Source organism: Ovis aries, chromosome 3 (genome assembly GCF_016772045.2).
Source record: "Ovis aries strain OAR_USU_Benz2616 breed Rambouillet chromosome 3, ARS-UI_Ramb_v3.0, whole genome shotgun sequence".
Lineage (NCBI taxonomy): Eukaryota > Metazoa > Chordata > Mammalia > Artiodactyla > Bovidae > Ovis > Ovis aries.
The window spans coordinates 177,103,552-177,122,350 of record NC_056056.1 but is presented as its reverse complement, the minus strand read 5'-3'; the positions used below and the strand labels follow the sequence as shown (position 1 = coordinate 177,122,350).

General features: G+C 41.7%; 1 protein-coding gene across 4 annotated transcripts in view; it reads left to right on the top strand.

Moving 5' to 3' along the window:
* Positions 1 to 18,799, top strand: part of SYN3 (synapsin III) — a 486,177-nt gene that overhangs the window by 81,366 nt on the left and 386,012 nt on the right. For all 4 annotated transcript variants that reach the window (XM_042247181.2, XM_027967692.3, XM_042247182.2 and 1 more), the window contains one exon: positions 10,046 to 10,137. In XM_042247181.2, coding sequence (XP_042103115.1) covers positions 10,046 to 10,137 — 92 coding nt within the window. The remainder of the gene's footprint in view (positions 1 to 10,045; positions 10,138 to 18,799) is intronic.

Below are 18,799 nucleotides of genomic sequence, written 5' to 3'. Positions count from 1 at the left end.
GATTTATTATTGTTGCTGCTGTTATTAATGCTTTTAACGAGTCTCTATAAGACCCTGTGAAAGAACCTAAGAAGTGAAGAAGGGACTCCCCTGGTGATCCAGTGGTTAAGACTCCACGCTCCCAGTGCAGGGGGCCTGAGTTCAATCCCTGGTCAGGGAACTACATCCCTCATGCCACAACTAAGAGATCCTCCATACCGCAGCAAAGATCCCAAGTGCTGCAACTGAGACCCAGTGCAGCCAAGTAAATTAAAAAAAAAAAAAAAAAAAAAAGAAGATCACAGTACCTGCAGAATGCTGATTTATTTTAAAAGGAATTTGTTAATAACACACTTTCCTTCCCGAGAGTAAATATAACAATCTGTTAGGGATTAGGGTGGAATTTTGATGAAAACTTGCTAGAGGACTCAAGAATGCCCTAATCCTACCTTGACAATTACTACCACCATCCCTTTTGCAGGTTCCTAAAGTAGACAAAAACACAAGGAGGAAGAGCAAATAAGTTTTAGAGGGCCTGGGCCCACCACTCCTGTGCAGGGTTTCCTGAATCAGCTCTAGACCAAAGCAGTACAGCATCTTGCTGCTGCTGCTGCTGCTGCTAAGTTGCTTCGGTCATGTCCAACTCTGTGCAACCCCAGAGACGGCAGCCCACCAGGCTCCCCCATCCCTGGGATTTTCCAGGCAAGAACACTGGAGTGGGTTGCCATTTCTTTCTCCAGTGCATGAAAGTGAAAAGTGAAAGTGAAGTCGCTCTGTCGTGTCTGACTCCTAGTGACCCCATGGACTGCAGCCCACCAGGCTCCTCCATCCATGGGATTTTCCAGGCAAGAGTACTGGAGTGGGTTGTCATTGCCTTCTCTGTGCAGCATCTTACCTGTCTTTAAAGCCAAATGTCTTATTTATGAGTGTTACTTACCAAATGTGAGTGGGTTGTCATGCCCTCCTCCAGGGGATCTTCCCAACCCAAGGATCAAACCTGCACTCTTACGTCTCCTGCATTGACAGGTGGGTTCTTGACCACTAGCGCCACCTGGGAAGCCCTACTTACTAAATACGTACTGCTAAATAATTCTGAGGTACCACAGACACAGTTACGAAAAGAGAGAGCAGGACATCTGGGTCTCCTTGGAATCAGAGTTCAGTGCTGCAAACTCATGGGACAGAGGGTGGCTGAGAGCAAAATGGCTGCTGAGGGTGGCTTCTCTGAGGAGCTACAAGGCAGGAGAGAGGAAGTTAGCATGAGGACCACCCGGTTCAGCAGACACTCAGCTGGAGAGAAGCAGAATGTGGACTCCAGAATCACACATGATTCCCTGGTTTTCAACCCAGCAGTGACCTTGCCCACTGTTTAAGGCAGCGTTATGATGTCCTGAGCACTAGATAACAGTTCCTCCTTATGAAGTGAGAAAGCATAGAGAAAAGGGCAGAGGATGAGAAGTCGTTCTAGCATTAGGAAAGGTCCTGGAGGCTGCCCACCTTCTGCCATCAGCTCAGTATCTATGTGTCTCTCTTGTCTCTCTCTTTTACCCTCCTGCAAATTACAAAGGGTGTCTAAGGCCTTGGAAAGGAGCAGACTGTAAGGGTTTAGGGGTACAGTCTGGACCAGATAGGTCTTCACTAACTAACAAGAATTTCCAGTATCTTATCAGCCTCCCTTGGATTCCAGAACAATCTGTCTGCCAGCATCTTGTCTTTCTCAGGAACTCTGGACAACAGCTCTTTGTGTTGAAATCCCCCCTCCTTCAGTCAGGCTTCATGGTCAAGGCTGATAGCTGCTACCTCCACATTCCCACACATTTTCGGTTTCTTGTGTACATTCCAGTCACTCATCCAATTCCAAGTCCCAATTTCAGTTTCTTTCCCATTGATCTGTTGGCCTAATAGCATCCTTCAACTTATTATAATAATGATGATTGCAATCACCATTTTCTACTCCGTCATCAACATCATTATCATTGCAAATGCAATTATCGGTAACTAAAGATGAATACCCCATGCTTTCAGTGATATTATCTGCTTGGCATCACATACTTTCTAGGTTCCAGTGAGAACCCACGAAAGACTCTTCAGGAAACTGAATGCATTCCATCTTGTTTGTGTGTGATGTGCGTACTCATGAGTGTGTGTGCACGTGTTTTCCTGGAGCTGGACATATGTTTAATTATAAACAGGTGCTTGTATTTCCTTGTGATCGAGGGTGCTATAGAAGAGGTCTTGTTAATGGATATGATTCCAACCATAACTAGCACTGATAATAGAGTCTGGAACTTAGGAAGTGCTATGTAAATACTTGTGGTTAAATATTTATCACTCTTATAACACAGCCCTTCGTGTTTCCCAGTGGTCTCCCAAAGATGACTATACCCTAATCCTGGAATCTGTGAAAATGATACTTAGAAGGAGATGACGATGTGATTACAATTATGGACTTTAAGAAGAGTATCTCCGATTATCCAAGTGGGCCAGTCTGACCACTGAAGCCCTTAAAAACAAAACTTTCTCTGGCTAGAGAGGAAGATGTGACAAAAGGGAAGTCAGAAAACTTGGAGAATAAGAAGGACTTGACATGCCATGACAAGTTTGAAGATGGGGAGTACAGTGTGACAAGGAGTGCAGACAGCCTTAAGGAGCTCAGACAGTCTCCCAGCTGAGATCAGCAAGGAAGTAGAACCTCAGTCCTATAGCTGCAGAGAGCTCAGTTCAGCAAACTTGGAAGCAGATTCTTCCCAAAACCTCCCAGAAAGAGTCCAGATGGCTGATACCTTGATTTTGGCTTTGTGAAACCTAGAACAGAAATCAGCTGAGCTAACATGGACTTCTGATGGATATAGAGCAGTGAGATAATGCATTTGTGTTGTCTGCAGCTGTTAAATTTGTGACAATTTGTTGTGGCAGCAATAGAATACTAATACCGTATAGAGTACCATTCCTTCACAGGGAATTCAAAATCCTCAGAATTGGCCTCCCCCACACTTTTCTGGCTCTGTTCTGTTGTGTTCCTCCACATACTCCATGTTGCAACAACAGACGACATCTCATTGCTTCACTGACCCAAGAGCCCTGTGTTCTCAGCTGTGCTTTTGTTCATGAAAACTTAGATTGGGCCTTTCTCCTCCTTTCTACCTGGAACCACCCTCCTCCTTGCTATGGTCTAGTGGATCTAGCAGTGGGGCAGTTTCAGAAGGTGAATTGTTTAGCGTGTGTAGGTATTGTAGTCGTCCGTTCATCTACAAAGTATAGAAAATAACACTTCATTCCACAAGTGTGTTTTCAATACCTCCTGTGTACCAGGAACTGGATATAAAGTGGTAAATAGCTTTCTAATAAAAGTATGATTGCTTGGCATTTCTTTTTCATAAGGTATGCTGTGGTAATAGTATTTTTGTTCCATGATCATTGGGAGACGCTGATTAAGAAAGAAATAGAGGTGAAAATGAAACAGACCATGGACATAATTGACTCAGTTGATGATAACTCATTTTGAAGATGAAGAGGATTAAAGTGGAGAGAGAAAGAGGGGTTTGCCTAAGGCCATACCCTTGGTCAGTGTTAAATCTGAAATTTAGGTCCCTTGACCCCAGACTTGAAACCAGTTTCTTTTCCACTATTCTTTGACTCCTCCATGTAGATGCTTAATAAAAGTCATAAACAGAAAAACTCAGAGAGTCTAGCATTTTCAGGTATCATTGAGATCAGTGTTGTAAACCTCCCACACCTGGTTTTAACAAGTGTAACAAAATACAAAGACCTTACATATGCTGCTGTGAAAACCTACCTGTCTTTAATGGTGTCCATGACCCAATAATTTTCACTCCTAGGAATATACCCAAAAGAAATGAGAGTATATGTCCACCAAAAGAGATGTAAAAGAATGTGCATAACAGCTTTTTTCTTAATAGCCAATGACTAGAAATAGGCCAGGTGTCCATCATCAGCAGAACAGATGAATGTATTATTGTACAGGAGGGCATGGCAATCCTCTCCAGTATTCTCGCCTCGGGAATCCCATGGACAGAGGAGCCTGGCAGAGTACAGCCCATAGGGTCACAAAGAGTCATACACGACTGAAGAGACTTAGCACACACCCCTGTGCAGGCATTGAAGCACTACACAGAAATAAAATGATTTATTCTAAGCCCAACAGCATGAATGAATCACACAGATATAATGATGAGTGAAAAAAGGCAAATACGCAGGGCATATACTCTGAGATTCATATGAAGTTCAAAAACATACAAAACTAAGCTACAGAAATAGAAGGTATCAAAGTGGTAGCATCATGGTCTGAAAGTTGATGTCAGTTACATTGAAGTTGACAGAGTATTCAGGGAGGCTGGAATTGTTACCAATTTTCATTTTGATACTGATTGCTCATGCTAAGTTGCTTCAGTTGTGTCCAACTCTTTGCAGCTCTGTGGACTGTAGCCCGCCAGGCTCCTCTGTCCATGGGCTTCTCCAGGCAAGAATAATGGAGTGGGTTGACTCTTCCTTCTCCAGGGGATCTTCCCAACTCAGGGATCAAACCCACGTCTCTTATGTCTCCTAGCACCATCTGGAAAGTTGATATTTATTATGCAAGCACAGATCAATTAAGATCCATCAATCTATAAAAATTTGTGAAATTTAATTTAGCTATCCCTCTTTTTTTGAGGCATTCTTCTAAGGTTTACAATAGCTTTAATTTGTCAAGATCTATGAGTTTGAGTAAACTCTGGGAGTTGGCGATGAGCAGGGAAGCCTGATGTGCTGCAGTCCATGGAGTTGCAAAGAGTTGAACACGACTGAGCGACTGAACTGAACTGAACTGATCTTTAAATAATGTTATACCACTTTATATACAGTGTAAGGACCTTTTAACAGTACATTTCCATTTCCATCTTTGTGTTCTTGTTACACATTCTACTTCTGCATGTGTGATGAACTCCCATGATTCATACTATTGTCTTGCAGTCAGTTATTCACCTTGAGAAGCAGAGAACTACACTGACAAAAAAGGAACAGACTTCCTTCCAAGTCCAAGAGTATTTACAAATGCACTTTTTATGGCAAAATGTAAAGTGAAAGTGAGGTGCCTACAGGCATGGTAGACTGTAACAACTTGACTCTAATTCAAATTAAGAAGTCTTTGAAGAAAAAAGTCATCAGAGCACAGGCTCAGTATTTGTGACACATGGGCTTAGTTGCTTCGTATCATGTGGGATCTTTCCAGATCAGGAATTGAACCTGTGTCTCTTACATTGACAGGTGGATTCTTCACCATTGAGTCACCAAGGAAACCCAGCTGTCATTCCTTGCCTCTCTGTATAAAGTATATTGTTCCCCTCTGATTGCTTTGAAGGTTTTCTGTTCATCACTTGTTAGTAAGCTGATTATTATGTACATTGGTATGCTTTTCTTTATGTTTCTTCTGCTTGGGAGTCATTGAATTTCTTAGGCCTATAGGTTTATAGTTTTCATCAAATTTGAAAAACTGAGACTGAGGTGAGCTTCTGCAAAGTTGAGAAAGCTCTAGGTAAACTAGGACAAGTTGGTCATCCTAGATCCAGAGCACACTGTGATCCAGGGCTCATTTAGCCCCACTACTAAATTTTTGAAAACTCGACTCTTACTACAAAGTCTTTACACTTTACCTGGTGAGAACACACACTATCCCCAGCCCTGTGTGTGTTCTGGAGTATGAGTCTACTGTTTTCTGATAGTTCTGTCACTGGCCCTGAAACTTCTGTCACTGGCCCTGAGAAGTTTCCTTTCATGCATGCTCATAGCAGTACACAGCCAAAGACTTGCAGATCTGCCCGGAGGCCTTTTTCTGTGCATTTGTATCTTTCCTTTACTCTGCCCTGCAAATTCTAGCCACCTCTGATGCTGCTGCTGCTGCTGAGTCCTGTCAGTCATGTCTGACTCTGTGCAACCCCGTAGATGGCAGCTCACCAGGCTTCCCCTGTCCCTGGGATTCTCCAGGGAAGAATACTGGAGTGGGTTGCCATTTCCTTCTCCAGTGCATGAAAGTGAAAAGTGAAAGTGCAGTCGCTCAGTTGTGTCCAGCTCTTTGAGACCTCATGGACTGTAGCCTACCAGGCTCCTCCATCCATGGGATTTTGCAGGCAAGAGTACTGGAGTGGGTTGCCATTGCCTTCTCCAGCCTCCCTGATTTTTAACGTTTGATTCTTCAGCTTAGTGAGACTACTGGGCACTGATTGCATTCTCCCGCACCTGAAAACTGCCTCTAGGTAGTCAGCTAGGGCAGTCACAGAGGTAATTTCATGTGTTTCCTTTCTGCAAGGTCATAGTCCTGCAATGCCTGTTGTTCAGTGTCTGAAAACTATTAATGTATTTTGTCTGGCTTTCCAAGTTTAAGATGACAGTGTAAATATAGTCCCTTTTACTCCATTGTGGACTTAATTAGGCAGAAATCTTTACTCTTTATATTGTATGCCTTAATATTTTAAAAATTGTTTATGTTATAAATATTTGAAAAGGTTTCTCTTTTTCTGGTTATACCATTTTTTATGCATTTCAATTTACTCTCGCTAAGACAGTTAAATATTTGAATATAATAATGACAGCTGTTTATAGAGATCTTCCTCCTATGTATGTCTCAGCTCTGTGCTAGGTGTCTCATATACACTATCTTGAATCTTCACTAACAGTTTTAAAGCTAGATACCACTGATATTATTGCCTCCATTTTAGAGATGTCAAAACTGAGATTCTAAACAGTCAGTAACTTGACCAAAATCATCAGATACTAAGCAGTTACTTTTAAATGTAGTTTCTTTGAATATTTATTTATCTATACCACCATGCCTAGTATATAGTAAAGAGACATCACATTAAAAATAATTGGGACCAAAATGTTTTTGAGGTCAAAAGGTTAACTTACGCAGAAAATGAAAGAGTGCTCTATTTTGTGCGTGTGTGCGTATATGCATTTAAGTATGTGTTTGCTGAAGTGGATAAAGGAGCCTTACCTAAACCAATTGACATTCTTTGAACCCTGACGCCTTTGCATGCAATACTAAAATTGGATCCAATTTCCAAAATTATTTTATTACATTCCTAGGATTATTATAACAAATTACTACAACTTGTGGCTTAAAATAAATTATCCTCTCATAGGCCAGAAATTGGAATCAAGGTGTCAACAGATCTGTACTCCCTCTGAAGACTGTCCTTCCTTGCTTCTTCCACCTTCTAGTAACTCCTGTTGTTCCTTGGTTTTGGGGCAATGTAACTCCAGTCTCTGCCTCCATCTTCAAACAGCCTTCTTTCCTGGGTCCCTCTGTCTCCCCTTCTCTTCTTTTATAAATAGATCTTCTTATATTTAGGGTCCACTCTCATCTAGGATCTGAGAACCTTAATTATATTTGCAAAGACTCTCTTTCTATACACAGTCAAATTCACAGGTATCAAGGGTTGGGACTTGGACATATCTTTTAGGGGAATTGATTTAACCCACTACAGTCTATGAGAGCTCTCCAGGCCCTGATATTAAGGATTCTACCAGCAGGGTCATCCTGCTGTCTTGAAGGAGAGATGGTTGGATACTTCTATGTTCATTTCCATGGTTGTTGAAATTTTTAGAAAAATAAATATAGGAAAGTGCCCTTTCTTTGCTACTCCAGCTCTCTGTGCCTGGAGGCCTTTTTCTGTGCAGTTGTATCTTTACTCTGCCCTGCAGATTCTAGCTGCCTCTGCTGCTGCTGCTGCTGCTGCTGCTGCTGCTGCTGCTGCTGCTGCTAAGTCGCGTCAGTCGTGTCTGACTCTGTGTGACCCCATAGATGGCAGCTCACCAGGTTCCTCTGTCCCTGGGATTCTCCAGGCAAGAATACTGGAGTGGGTTGCCATTTCCTTCTCCAGTGCATGAAAGTTGCTTGCTGTCCTATAACCCAGGAATCTACCTCCTATAATTACTCATAAACTATGACTAGGAAACAACTGCAGACACTCAGATCTGAACCAGATGAACTTCTGACTTGTATATCCAAGCCTGAGGGTGTCTTCTATCCAGGTATTTCTCTTTCCATTTGAGCAGCAAGATAGCCCCTGGGTCTTTGCCATCTAGTTGGAGACTTTACCATCCAAGATTCTGATTCATTCCTTTTCTTCACATATCTTGTGCCCAGCAATTCTGTGTTGCAGCTTTCTTTTTTCTCCACACAAGCAACAACTTTTCTCGCTAATTCTTCTTTGTAATCTTACCAATGAAATATCTTGAACATGATGGACTGAATTTTTAAGGCATTAGATTTAATTACTGGGTCATTACCACTGTTTACCAACCTGGCCTCATTACAGAGCTCTTTGCTTTTCACCTTTCCACAGCATAATGAGGTTATTAATTAAAACAAGAGACACAGGCACTCTGGATCTGCTTTAATGCCATCTGGGAAGATAGCTAGGTCTTTGGCCATAATTTCTGGTAAATGATTCCAAGGGGATACATCTAAATCACCATGAAATGATATTTCCCTTCAATGTAAACTTGTTTTTCTCTTTGAGTGGTTTATTTTTAGGTCCCTAAAATTCCCAGTTGCAGTCCACCTAATGCCTTATTTAGCTAAACAGTGGGGACAGTGGGGTGCTGCAGTTAAAAGACAGGCTGGAGCCAGACTGCCTGGGGTTAAATCCTGGCTCTGCTACCTACTGTGTGACAGTGTGCAAGTTATTTGATCTCTCTCTGCCTTGGTTTTTCATGTAGACAAGTATGAGGATTAAATGAATTCATACGTATAAAATGCTTAGGACAGTACCTGGCACATAGTGAGAGTTGCATGTATGTGAGCAGTTATTTTTATTCATTAAATCCAAAGAAATAGCTTTTGGGTTCTGTATAAGTCAGTGTATTATTATGCATTTTCTAGAGTGGGGTTACAGGTTGAATTATGTCTCCTAAAATTCATGTGTTAAAGTCCTAAGGCCCAGTGCCTCAGAATGTGACCTTAGTTGGACATAGGTATGTGGAGATAGGATCTTTACAGAGATAATCAAGTTAAAGTGAAGTCAGTAGGGTGGGTCCTAATCCAGTATGACTGGTAGAATGGCTACAGAGACTTGCATAGAGGAAAAACATACTGATAAGAGACAGAGAGAAGGTGACCTTGCAATGTGAAAAACTTGCAGCAGAGCCTTCTTGCTCAGCCCTCAGAAAGAACCAGTGCTGCCCACACCTTGATTTGGGACTTCTATCCTCCACAGCTGTGAGAAAGCACAGTTTTCTGTGTTTAAGCCACCTAGTGGGGTACTTTGTTATGGCAAACCTAGGAAATGGTTATAACATCAAGTCACTACCCCCAGGAAGCATATAACCTGGTAGGAGGGATGTATTCCATAGGAAAGGGCTTCCTAGGTGGCGCTAGTGTTAAAGAACCCACCTGCCAATGCAGGAGACATAAGAAACGCAGGTTTGATCCCTGGGTTGGAAAAATCCCTTGGAGGAGGGCATGGCAACCCACTCCAGTATTCTTGCCTGAAGAATCCTGTAGACAGAGGAGCCTGGCAGGCTACAGTCCATAGAGTTGCACAGAGTCAGACATGACTGAAGCTACTTAGCATACGCACATTCCATGGGAATAGCAACAGAAAATTTTAAAGCTTGCTCAACCAAATAAGCCAACAAAAAGATGCAGAAATGTCTAATAAAACACAAATGCGACACTGTAGTTGGCACATAAACATGAAGAATACTCCTTAGTGGGGACCGAAAAAAAGAGTACTGCTTATATCTCTTGTCTCTGCCCCTCTTTTGGTAACTATGGAGTTTCCCTATACCACTACCTCCTATCTCTCTCTCCTCCTGCTTGTCCACTCCCTTAAAGTTAGAGTACCTTCTTCTGCCTTCAAGGAGGTAGAAATTAGTAGTGCTGTAACCTTGGACATGTCACCATGCCTCTCTGCATCTCAGCTTCTTCATCTTTCAAAAAGAGAGATAAATAATATTACTAATTTCACTTGAGATTTAAATGTATATTTGGCATATATAATGTTATGAGTCATTGGCATCCCTAGTATTTTGTGAATCCTTATTGTTTTGCTTTCTCTTTTAGGCCGAATTCTCAGAGTTGAATCTAGCCGCCTATGTTACTGGGGGCTGTATGGTGGACATGCAGGTCATGAGAAATGGAACCAAGGTTGTGAGGTAAGGAAGACCATGGTGCAGAAAACCTTCATTCCAGAGGTGTGTATGAAGTACCTTCAGAGCCAGCCCCTCTGTTCGTTGCCTGTAGCCTAACTCCTGTACTGCACATGCTTTCATGTGTAGAATGTATGCTTCCAGAGAGTTTAGGTGTTATTGCACGTTAATGACTAATGGCACAAATAATATGGGGAAGCAGCTGAGTACCCTGGAATGATCCCTGGGCTTGGAGAAAGAAGACTTGGGTTTCATTTCTGACTTTGTGGCTCTGTTCAGTAATATTATTTACTCTCTCTTGCCCTCTGATTCTCATCTGCCACATGATGATAGTGAATATGAAAGTATAAGGCAAGTATGTGAGAACACCCTATTGTTAATAATTATAAAGTGCTGTACAAATTTGAGATTTTTAAAAATAAGCTGCATCCTGCTTCCAGCAGTAGGGAAAAATAAATGTTCAGAGACTCCCTTCTCAGGACATCACACCTAAAAGTACTGGATATAATATTCCCGCCCACCCACCCAAATCTGTAATATATGCTGAACTAGACGGGACATGAGGGAATTCTTCAGAAGCTCAGAAATGTCAAGAAAGGATAAATCTGGAGGAGCAATAAAGAGCATATTAAAACATTTCTATCTAGTTAAGTACCGAGAGAATGATACAGACCAGGTCTTGTGAGGATTCAGATGGAGAAGAAATAGGATTCATATTTGGGAAAGTAGAGACAATAGGAATAAATTTGAGGAAAAGGTGGTATTTGTTCTAATGGGCATTCTGTGTGTTTTAAGAATAGGGAACAGTTCTTGTACAAACAAAAAAAAAAAGGGAGGATGTTTAGGAAATTATGGTAATTCAACTAATTCAGCCATTATTTACTGAGTACCTGCTGTGTGCCAAGGAAGACATTACGTGGCTTCCTATTTCCAATAATGGTAGACCAATTCTGGATTATCTGGAAACAGCTTCAAAGCTGGTTGTAAATAATGATACCTTCAAAGCCATCAAAGAGTTGACATGGTAGTAAGAACTTTCCAGGAAGAGAATGATGGGGAAGTAGAAATCCAGAGAGAGAAATGAGTACAAAAGCTTCATTTTTGCTGTGAGTATTGCTAAGTTCAACAAACTTGAAAATTGGTTTTGATAGTCTAGCAGGGGCAAGGGAGAAAGAAATCAATACCCCGGGTTACTTAGGATGTAATGGTAGGGCCTCCCCCAAATAAGCTGAGACCTCAAAGGAACTACATCTCAAGGTAAATGTGAACCATAGGTATATGAGTCCTCATAAGTAACTGCAGCTTGCATTGCACTTTGATTGACCTTCCAGGGAACTTCAAGCATTAATCTTAATTTATGGTAATCCCAGACATGCAAGAAGTAAAAGCAAATCCTGTGTAGTGGAAGGCACTTTCATCCTAGGCTTCAAATAATTATTCAGATCATTTTTTGTGTAATGGTTAGCACATAGTAAAAAATAATAAGGCATAGACACCATGAATGAGAAGAAAGTGAAAGTGAAGTCTCTCAGTCAGTGTCCGACTCTTTGCAACCCTGTGGACTACAACCCACCAGGCTCCACTGTCCATGGGATTCTCCAGGCAAGAATACTGGAATGGGTTGCCATTTCCTTCTCCAGGGGATCTTCCCAACCCAGGGGTCTAACCCAGGTCTCCCGCATTGCATGCAGATGCTTTAACCTCTGAGCCACCAGGGAAGCCCATGAATGAGAAGAAATAGGAAATATAGACAGCAGAAAAGATATTCTCAAAGACACCATATATTGTAATGATCAGACACACATTCTTAAAAGAAAAAAATCCTACATATTAAGTTGAAAAAAATCAGATTGAAAGATGTCCGCAAGGAATCAGTTCAGTTCAGTCGCTCAGGCGTGTCCGACTCTTTGTGACCCCATGAATCACAGCACGCCAGGCCTCCCTGTCCATCACCAACTCCCGGAATTCCCTCAGACTCACCTCCTTCGAGTCAGTGATGCCATCTCATCCTCTGTCATCCCCTTCTCCTCCTGCCCCCAATCCCTCCCAGCATCAGAGTCTTTTCCAATGAGTCAACTCTTCGCATGAGGTGGCCAAAGTACTGGAGTTTCAGCTTTAGCATTATTCCTTCCAAAGAAATCCCAGGGCTGATCTCCTCCAGAATGGATTGGTTGGATCTCCTTGCAGTCCAAGGGACTCTCAAGAGTCTTCTCCAACACCACAGTTCAAAAACAAGTCTTCGATGCTCATCCTTCTTCACAGTCCAACTCTCACATCCATACATGACCACAGGAAAAACTGTAGCCTTGACTAGATGGACCTTAGTTGGCAAAGTAATGTCTCTGCTTTTGAATATGCTATGTATAGGAAACTATAAAAAAATGACAGAACAAATTTTATTAAAATCAAAAAGAACGTCTAGAAAGGAAAACTATAATAACCAACATTATTAGAAGTGTTGTGTTTAATGACATATTAAACAGCATTGAAAAGGTGTTAATGAAGTGAAAGTATTTTATGAAATAAGGCAAAATAAAAATATTCACAAAGACCTCACTGAGGGAAATTGTAAAGTATGTACTTCAAGAAAAAGAAAATGATCTCATTATAACATAAAGCGGCAAGAAGATGTGAAGAGCAAAGAAGGTGGAAATGTTAATAAATGTAATCTTCAAAAAACAGTAGTAATAATATCTTACGGATTTGAAAAATATATGAAGGATTAAAATATACCACAGTAAGTAGATTCTGGGGTTAAATAGAATTAAGATATTTTGAGGCCCTTGTAGTATCAGAGAGGAAAGTCAATATATTGATTATTAATAGGCTTCAAGAAGTTAAAAATGAAAATTAAAGAATTAAAGAATAATTAAAGGTTATCTCTGTGGTAATTACTAAAAACAGAAATGAAATGTACTACTTAAAGGTGATAAGAGAAAAATAGAAATAATAAGAGAAGACAAAAGGAGAAAAGCCAGTGCAGAACAGGTATTATAAATAACACAACTATTGTGATAAATTTAAATCAGTCCAACAGGCTGATAATCTGAATGGTGTGTATAGCAGTACTGGTTATTAAAATACTGAAATTTTTCTATAGAAGTTGGTAAATAGTCCCTCACCTGAGCCCACTGAATGTCTTCAGCCACCCTTAACCATAGATGGGCAGGGACATTGGACTGCTCTTTGTTCCTCAGTTCACAACACTTCTGTCCCCCATGTCATATCCTTGTTTCTCCCATGGTCAGAGGACACCCAAACATTGTAGGGGAGATTCACCCTTGGAAGCAGTAGTGGATTCAAGTTGTTGTTGTTGTTGTTCAGCCACTAAGTCATGTCTGACTCTTTGTGACCCCATGGACCGCAGCACACCTGGCTTCCCTGTACTTTACTATCTTCCAGAGTTTGCTCAGATTCATGCCCATTGAGTTGGTGATGCTATCTAACCATCTCATCTTCTGTTTACCCCTTCTCCTTTTGCCTTCAGTCTTTCCTAGTGTCAAGGTCTTTTCCAGTAAGTCAGTTCTTTATATCAGGTAGCCAGAGTATTAGAGCTTCAGCTTCAGCATCAGTCCTTCTAATGTTCAGGGTTGATTTCCTTTAGGATTGACTGGTTTGAGCTCCTTGCTGTCCAGGGACTCTCAAGGGTCTTCTGCAGCACCACAATTTAAAAATGTCAATTCTTGGGTGCTCAGCCTTACTTATGGTTCAACTCTCACATCTGTACATGACTACTGGAAAAACCATAGCTTTGGCTATATGGACCTTTGTCTGCGAAGTGATGTCTTTGCTTTTTAATATGCTGTCTGGGTTTGTCATAGCTTTCCTTCCAAGGAGTGAACAACTTTTAATTTCGTGGCTTTAGTCACCATCTGCAGTGATTTTGGAGCCCAAGAAAATAAAATGTGTCACTGTTTCCACTTTTCCCCATCTATTTGCTATGAAGTGATGGGACTGGATGCCATGATCTTAGATTTTTGAATGTTGAGTTTTAAGCCAACTTTTTCACTCCTCTTTCACCCTCATCAGGGGCCTCACCAGGGCTTCCCTGGTGGCTCAGATGGTAAAGTGTCTGCCTGCAATGCAGAAGACCGGGTTTGATCCCTGGGTTGGGAAGATCCCCTGGAGAAGTAAATGGCAACCCACTCCAGTACTCTTGCCTGGAAAATCCTATGGACGGAGGAGCCTGGAAGGCTCCAGTCCATGAGATCTCAGAGTCGGACACGACTGAGCAACTTCACTCACTCACTTCCCTCTCATCAAGAACCTCTTTAGTTCCTCTTTACTTTCTGCTATTAGAGGGCTATCATCTGTGTATCTGAGATTGTTGCTATTTCTCCTGGAAACCTTGGTTCCAGCTTGTGATTCATCCAGCCTGGGGTTTCACATGATATACTCTATATAAGTTAAATAAGCAGGGTGACAATATACAGCCTTGTTTTACTCCTTTCCCAATTTTGAACCAGTCCATTGTTCCATGTCAAATTCTAAGTGTTGCTTCTTGACCTGTATACAGGTTTCTCAGGAGACAGGTAAGGTGGTCTGGTATTAATAGCTCTTTAAGAATTTTCCACAGCATGTTGTGATCCACACAGTCAGAGGCTTTAGTGTAGTCAATGAAGCAGAAGTAGATGTTTCTCTGGAATTCCCTTACTTTCTCCCTTGCCTAGAATCAGAATATCACACTGTTTAGGAGGGAGAGCCTGGGACCCAAGCCAAGTCAGTGAGAATTCATGTGAGACCTTTGCTGGAATTCTTGGGTGACAAACATATTTGTTCTGCTGGGGCTGCTGAGCCAGTGGAATGGTCTCCTGGGCTGCTGGTGGCCATGGCTGTTTGTCCTGGAGGGAAGGATCTGCTAAGAATGAAGCAAAAGCAAAGGAAAACACAGCAAAGACAGAGAATAAGAGTCAATGACCTGATGATGTTATTCAAGGCCTTGACTCCAGGCTCATCTCCAAACTAGAGCCAGACAAAAAAAAAATCCTTTTTGATGAAGCCAGCTTGACTTGCACATACAGAATTCATGAATTTTATCTACGTAACCCATACTTTGTAGCATTTCCTATGTGCTAGGCACTGTCCCAAGCACTTAACATGTATTGACTCATTTCATCCTTTCAACAGCCCTGTAAAGTGTGTACTATTATCATCCACATTTTCCAGATGAGAAGACTGAAGTTGGGTAATGGAATCAAGGTCTCCAGCCAGTAAGGGGGCAAAACTAGGATTCAGGCCTAGGTACTTGGTCCCATAGTGTTTGTGTCACCACTTACTGGACTGCCTCTTTAACAAGGGGAAGACTGTTTTGTAGTTAGAGCTGCTTAAAGAGGCAGAAAGAGCTTCCCAGGTAGTGCTAGTGGTAAAGAACCTGCCTGCAGGAGACAGGAGAAACACAGGTTTGATCCCTGGGTTGGGAAAATCCCATGGAGGAGGGCCTGGCAACCCACTCCAGCATTCTTGCCCAGGGAATCTCATGGACAGAGGAGCCTGGCAGGCTGTAGTCCATAAGGTTGCAAAAGTTGGACACAACTGAAACAACACAGCATGCATGCACACAGAGAGGCATTAAAGGAGTATACATTATGAGTAGTACAGAAAAATACCATTAGACAAATATCGAGATCAAAGAATCTGAATTTTAGACAGTGGGAACTTAGGAAAATAAGAAGATACTCATTATTAAAATGAAAACAAAATTGATGAAAGAAGTGAAAGTGTTAGTCACTCAGTCATGTCTGATTCTTTGTGATCCCATGTACTGTAGCCCTCCATGATCTTCTGTCCTTGGAATTCTCCAGGCAAGAATACTGGAGTGGGTAACTGTTCCCTTCTCTAGGGGATCTTCCCAACCCAGGAGTGAACCAGGGTCTCCTCCAATGCAGGCTTTTTTTTTTTTTTTTTTTTTACCATCTGAGCCATCATAGAAGCCCCTGTAAAACTGATAAAGGTAAGTGTTTGGTCAGATTAAGAATGCGTCCCTGGTGGCTCAGATGGCAAGGAATCTGTCTGAAATGTGGGAGACCTGGGTTCAGTCCCTGCGTTGGGAAAATCCCCTAGAGAAGGGAACGGCTACCCACTCCAGTATTCTTGCCTGCAGAATTCCATGGACTGTATAGTCCAGGGGGTTGCAAAGAGTCAGACACGACTGAGCAACTTTCACTTTCACTTTTCAAGGATACTCTAATACTGTAATGGTGGTGTGTAAATAACTTTTAAGTCTAGTAAAAAGGTTAAAAGGCAAAAGTGTTAAAAATAACAATAGCCACAATGATTCATTAATGAATATACAAAATAAAAAGATATAAATTATGGCATCAAAAACATAGACTATAGGGAGGGGCAAGTAAAAGAGTAGTTTTTAATGTGGAAATAAAGTTAGGTTGTTAAGTTGATAACTTAAGATAGACTGTTGTAACTATAAAATGTTTTATGTAAGCCTCATGGTACCCATACAAAGAAGGCAGTGGCACCCCACTCCAGTACTCTTGCCTGGAAAATCCCATGGGCGGAGGAGCCTGGTAGGCTGCCGTCTGTGGGGTCACACAGAGTCGGACATGACTGAAGCAACTTAGCAGCAGCAGCAGCATGGTACCCATAAAGCAAAACCCTATAGGAGATACACAAAACAGAAAAACAAATAATTCAAAGCAAACTACTACTAAAAAGTAGGCTTCTCAGGTATTGCTAGTAGTAAAGAACCTGCTTGCCAGTGCAGGTAGATATAAGAGATTCAGGGTTCGATCCCTGGGTTGGGGAGATCCCCTGGAGGAAGACATGGCAACCCACTCCAGTAATTCTTACCTGGAGAATCCCATGGACAGAGGAGCCTGGAGAGCTGCAGTGCATAGGGTGACAAAGAGTTGGACACATCAGAAGCAACTTAGCATGCATGCATAGAAAAGTATCAAATCATGAAGGAAATCAGCAAAGGAGAAATAAAGGAACAAAGAAACTGCAAACCAACCAAGAAACAATTAGGAAAATGGCAGGGTTTTCGCTGGCAGTCCCGTGCTTAAGACTCCATGCTCCCAATGCAAGGGGTGAAGGTTTAATCCCTGCTCAGGGTACTAAGATCCCACATGCCATAGAGGATGGCCTAAGAAAATAAAATAATAAACAAAATGGCAACGATACTTTAAATAATTACTTTAAATATAAATAGATTAAATTTTTCAATGAAAAGACATAGGATGACTGAATGAATTAAAAAAAAAAAAAGATGCTGCTTAAAAGGGACTCACTTTAGCTTTAAAGACATACTTAGACTGAAAGTGAAGGGATGGAAAAGATATTCCATGCAAACAGGAACCAAAACAGAGCAGGGGTAGCTGTGCTGATTTCAGGCAAAATAGACTTTAAGTTAAAAACTGTAATAAGAGACAAAAGTGACATTATACGATGAAAAAGCAATCTATTTAGAGGATCCAACAATTGTAAATATATATGTGTCCAACATTAGAGCACGTAAAAATGTGAAGCAAATATTGACAAATATGAAGGGAAAAGTAGATAGCAATATCATAATAATAGAGAACTTCAAGACCCCACAGTCATCACTGGATCATTCAGATAAGAAATCAATAAGAACATTAAGCCTGAACTATCAGTTCAGTTCAGTTCAGTCGCTCAGTCATGTCAGACTCCTTGCAACCCTATGAATCGCAGCACGCCAGGCCTCCCTGTCCATCACCATCTCCCGGAGTTCACTCAGACTCACGTCCTTCGAGTCAGTGATGCCATCCAGCCATCTCATCCTCTGTCCTCCCCTTCTCCTCCTGCCCTCAATCCCTCCCAGCATCAGAGTCTTTTCCAATGAGTCAACTCTTCGCATGACGTGGCCAAAGTACTGGAGTTTCAGCTTTAGCATCATTCCTTCCAAAGAAATCCCAAGGCTGATCTCCTCCAGAATGGACTGGTTGGATCTCCTTGCAGTCCAAGGGACTCTCAAGAGTCTTCTCCAACACCACAGTTCAAAAGCATCAATTCTTCGGTGCTCAGCCTTCTTCACAGTGCAACTCTCACATCCATACATGACCACCGGAAAAACCATAGCCTTGATTAGACGGACCTTAGTCGGCAAAGTAATGTCCCTGCTTTTGAATATGCTATCACTTGGTCATAACTTTTCTTCCAAGGAGTAAGCGTCTTTTAATTTCATGGCTGGAGTCACCATCTGCAGTGATCTTGGAGCCCAAAAAACTAAGTCTGACACTGTTTCCACTGTTTCCACTATTTCCCCATCTATTTCCCATGAAGTGATGGGACCGGATGCCATGGTCTTCAATTTCTGAATGTTGAGCTTTAAGCCAACTTTTTCACTCTGCACTTTCACTTTCATCAAGAGGCTTTTTAGTTCCTCTTCACTTTCTGCCATAAGGGTGGTGTCATCTGCATATCTGAGGTTATTGATATTTCTCCCGGCAATCGTGTTTCTTCCAGTCCAGCATTTCTCATGATATACTTTGCATATAAGTTAAATAAGCAGGGTGACAATATACAGCCTTGACGTACTCCTGTTCCTATTTGAAACCAGTCTGTTGTTCCATGTCCAGTTCTAACTGTTGCTTCCTGACCTGCATACAGATTTCTCAAGAGGCAGGTCAGGTGGTCTGGTATTCCCATCTCTTTCAGAATTTTCCACAGTTTATTGTGATCCACATAGTCA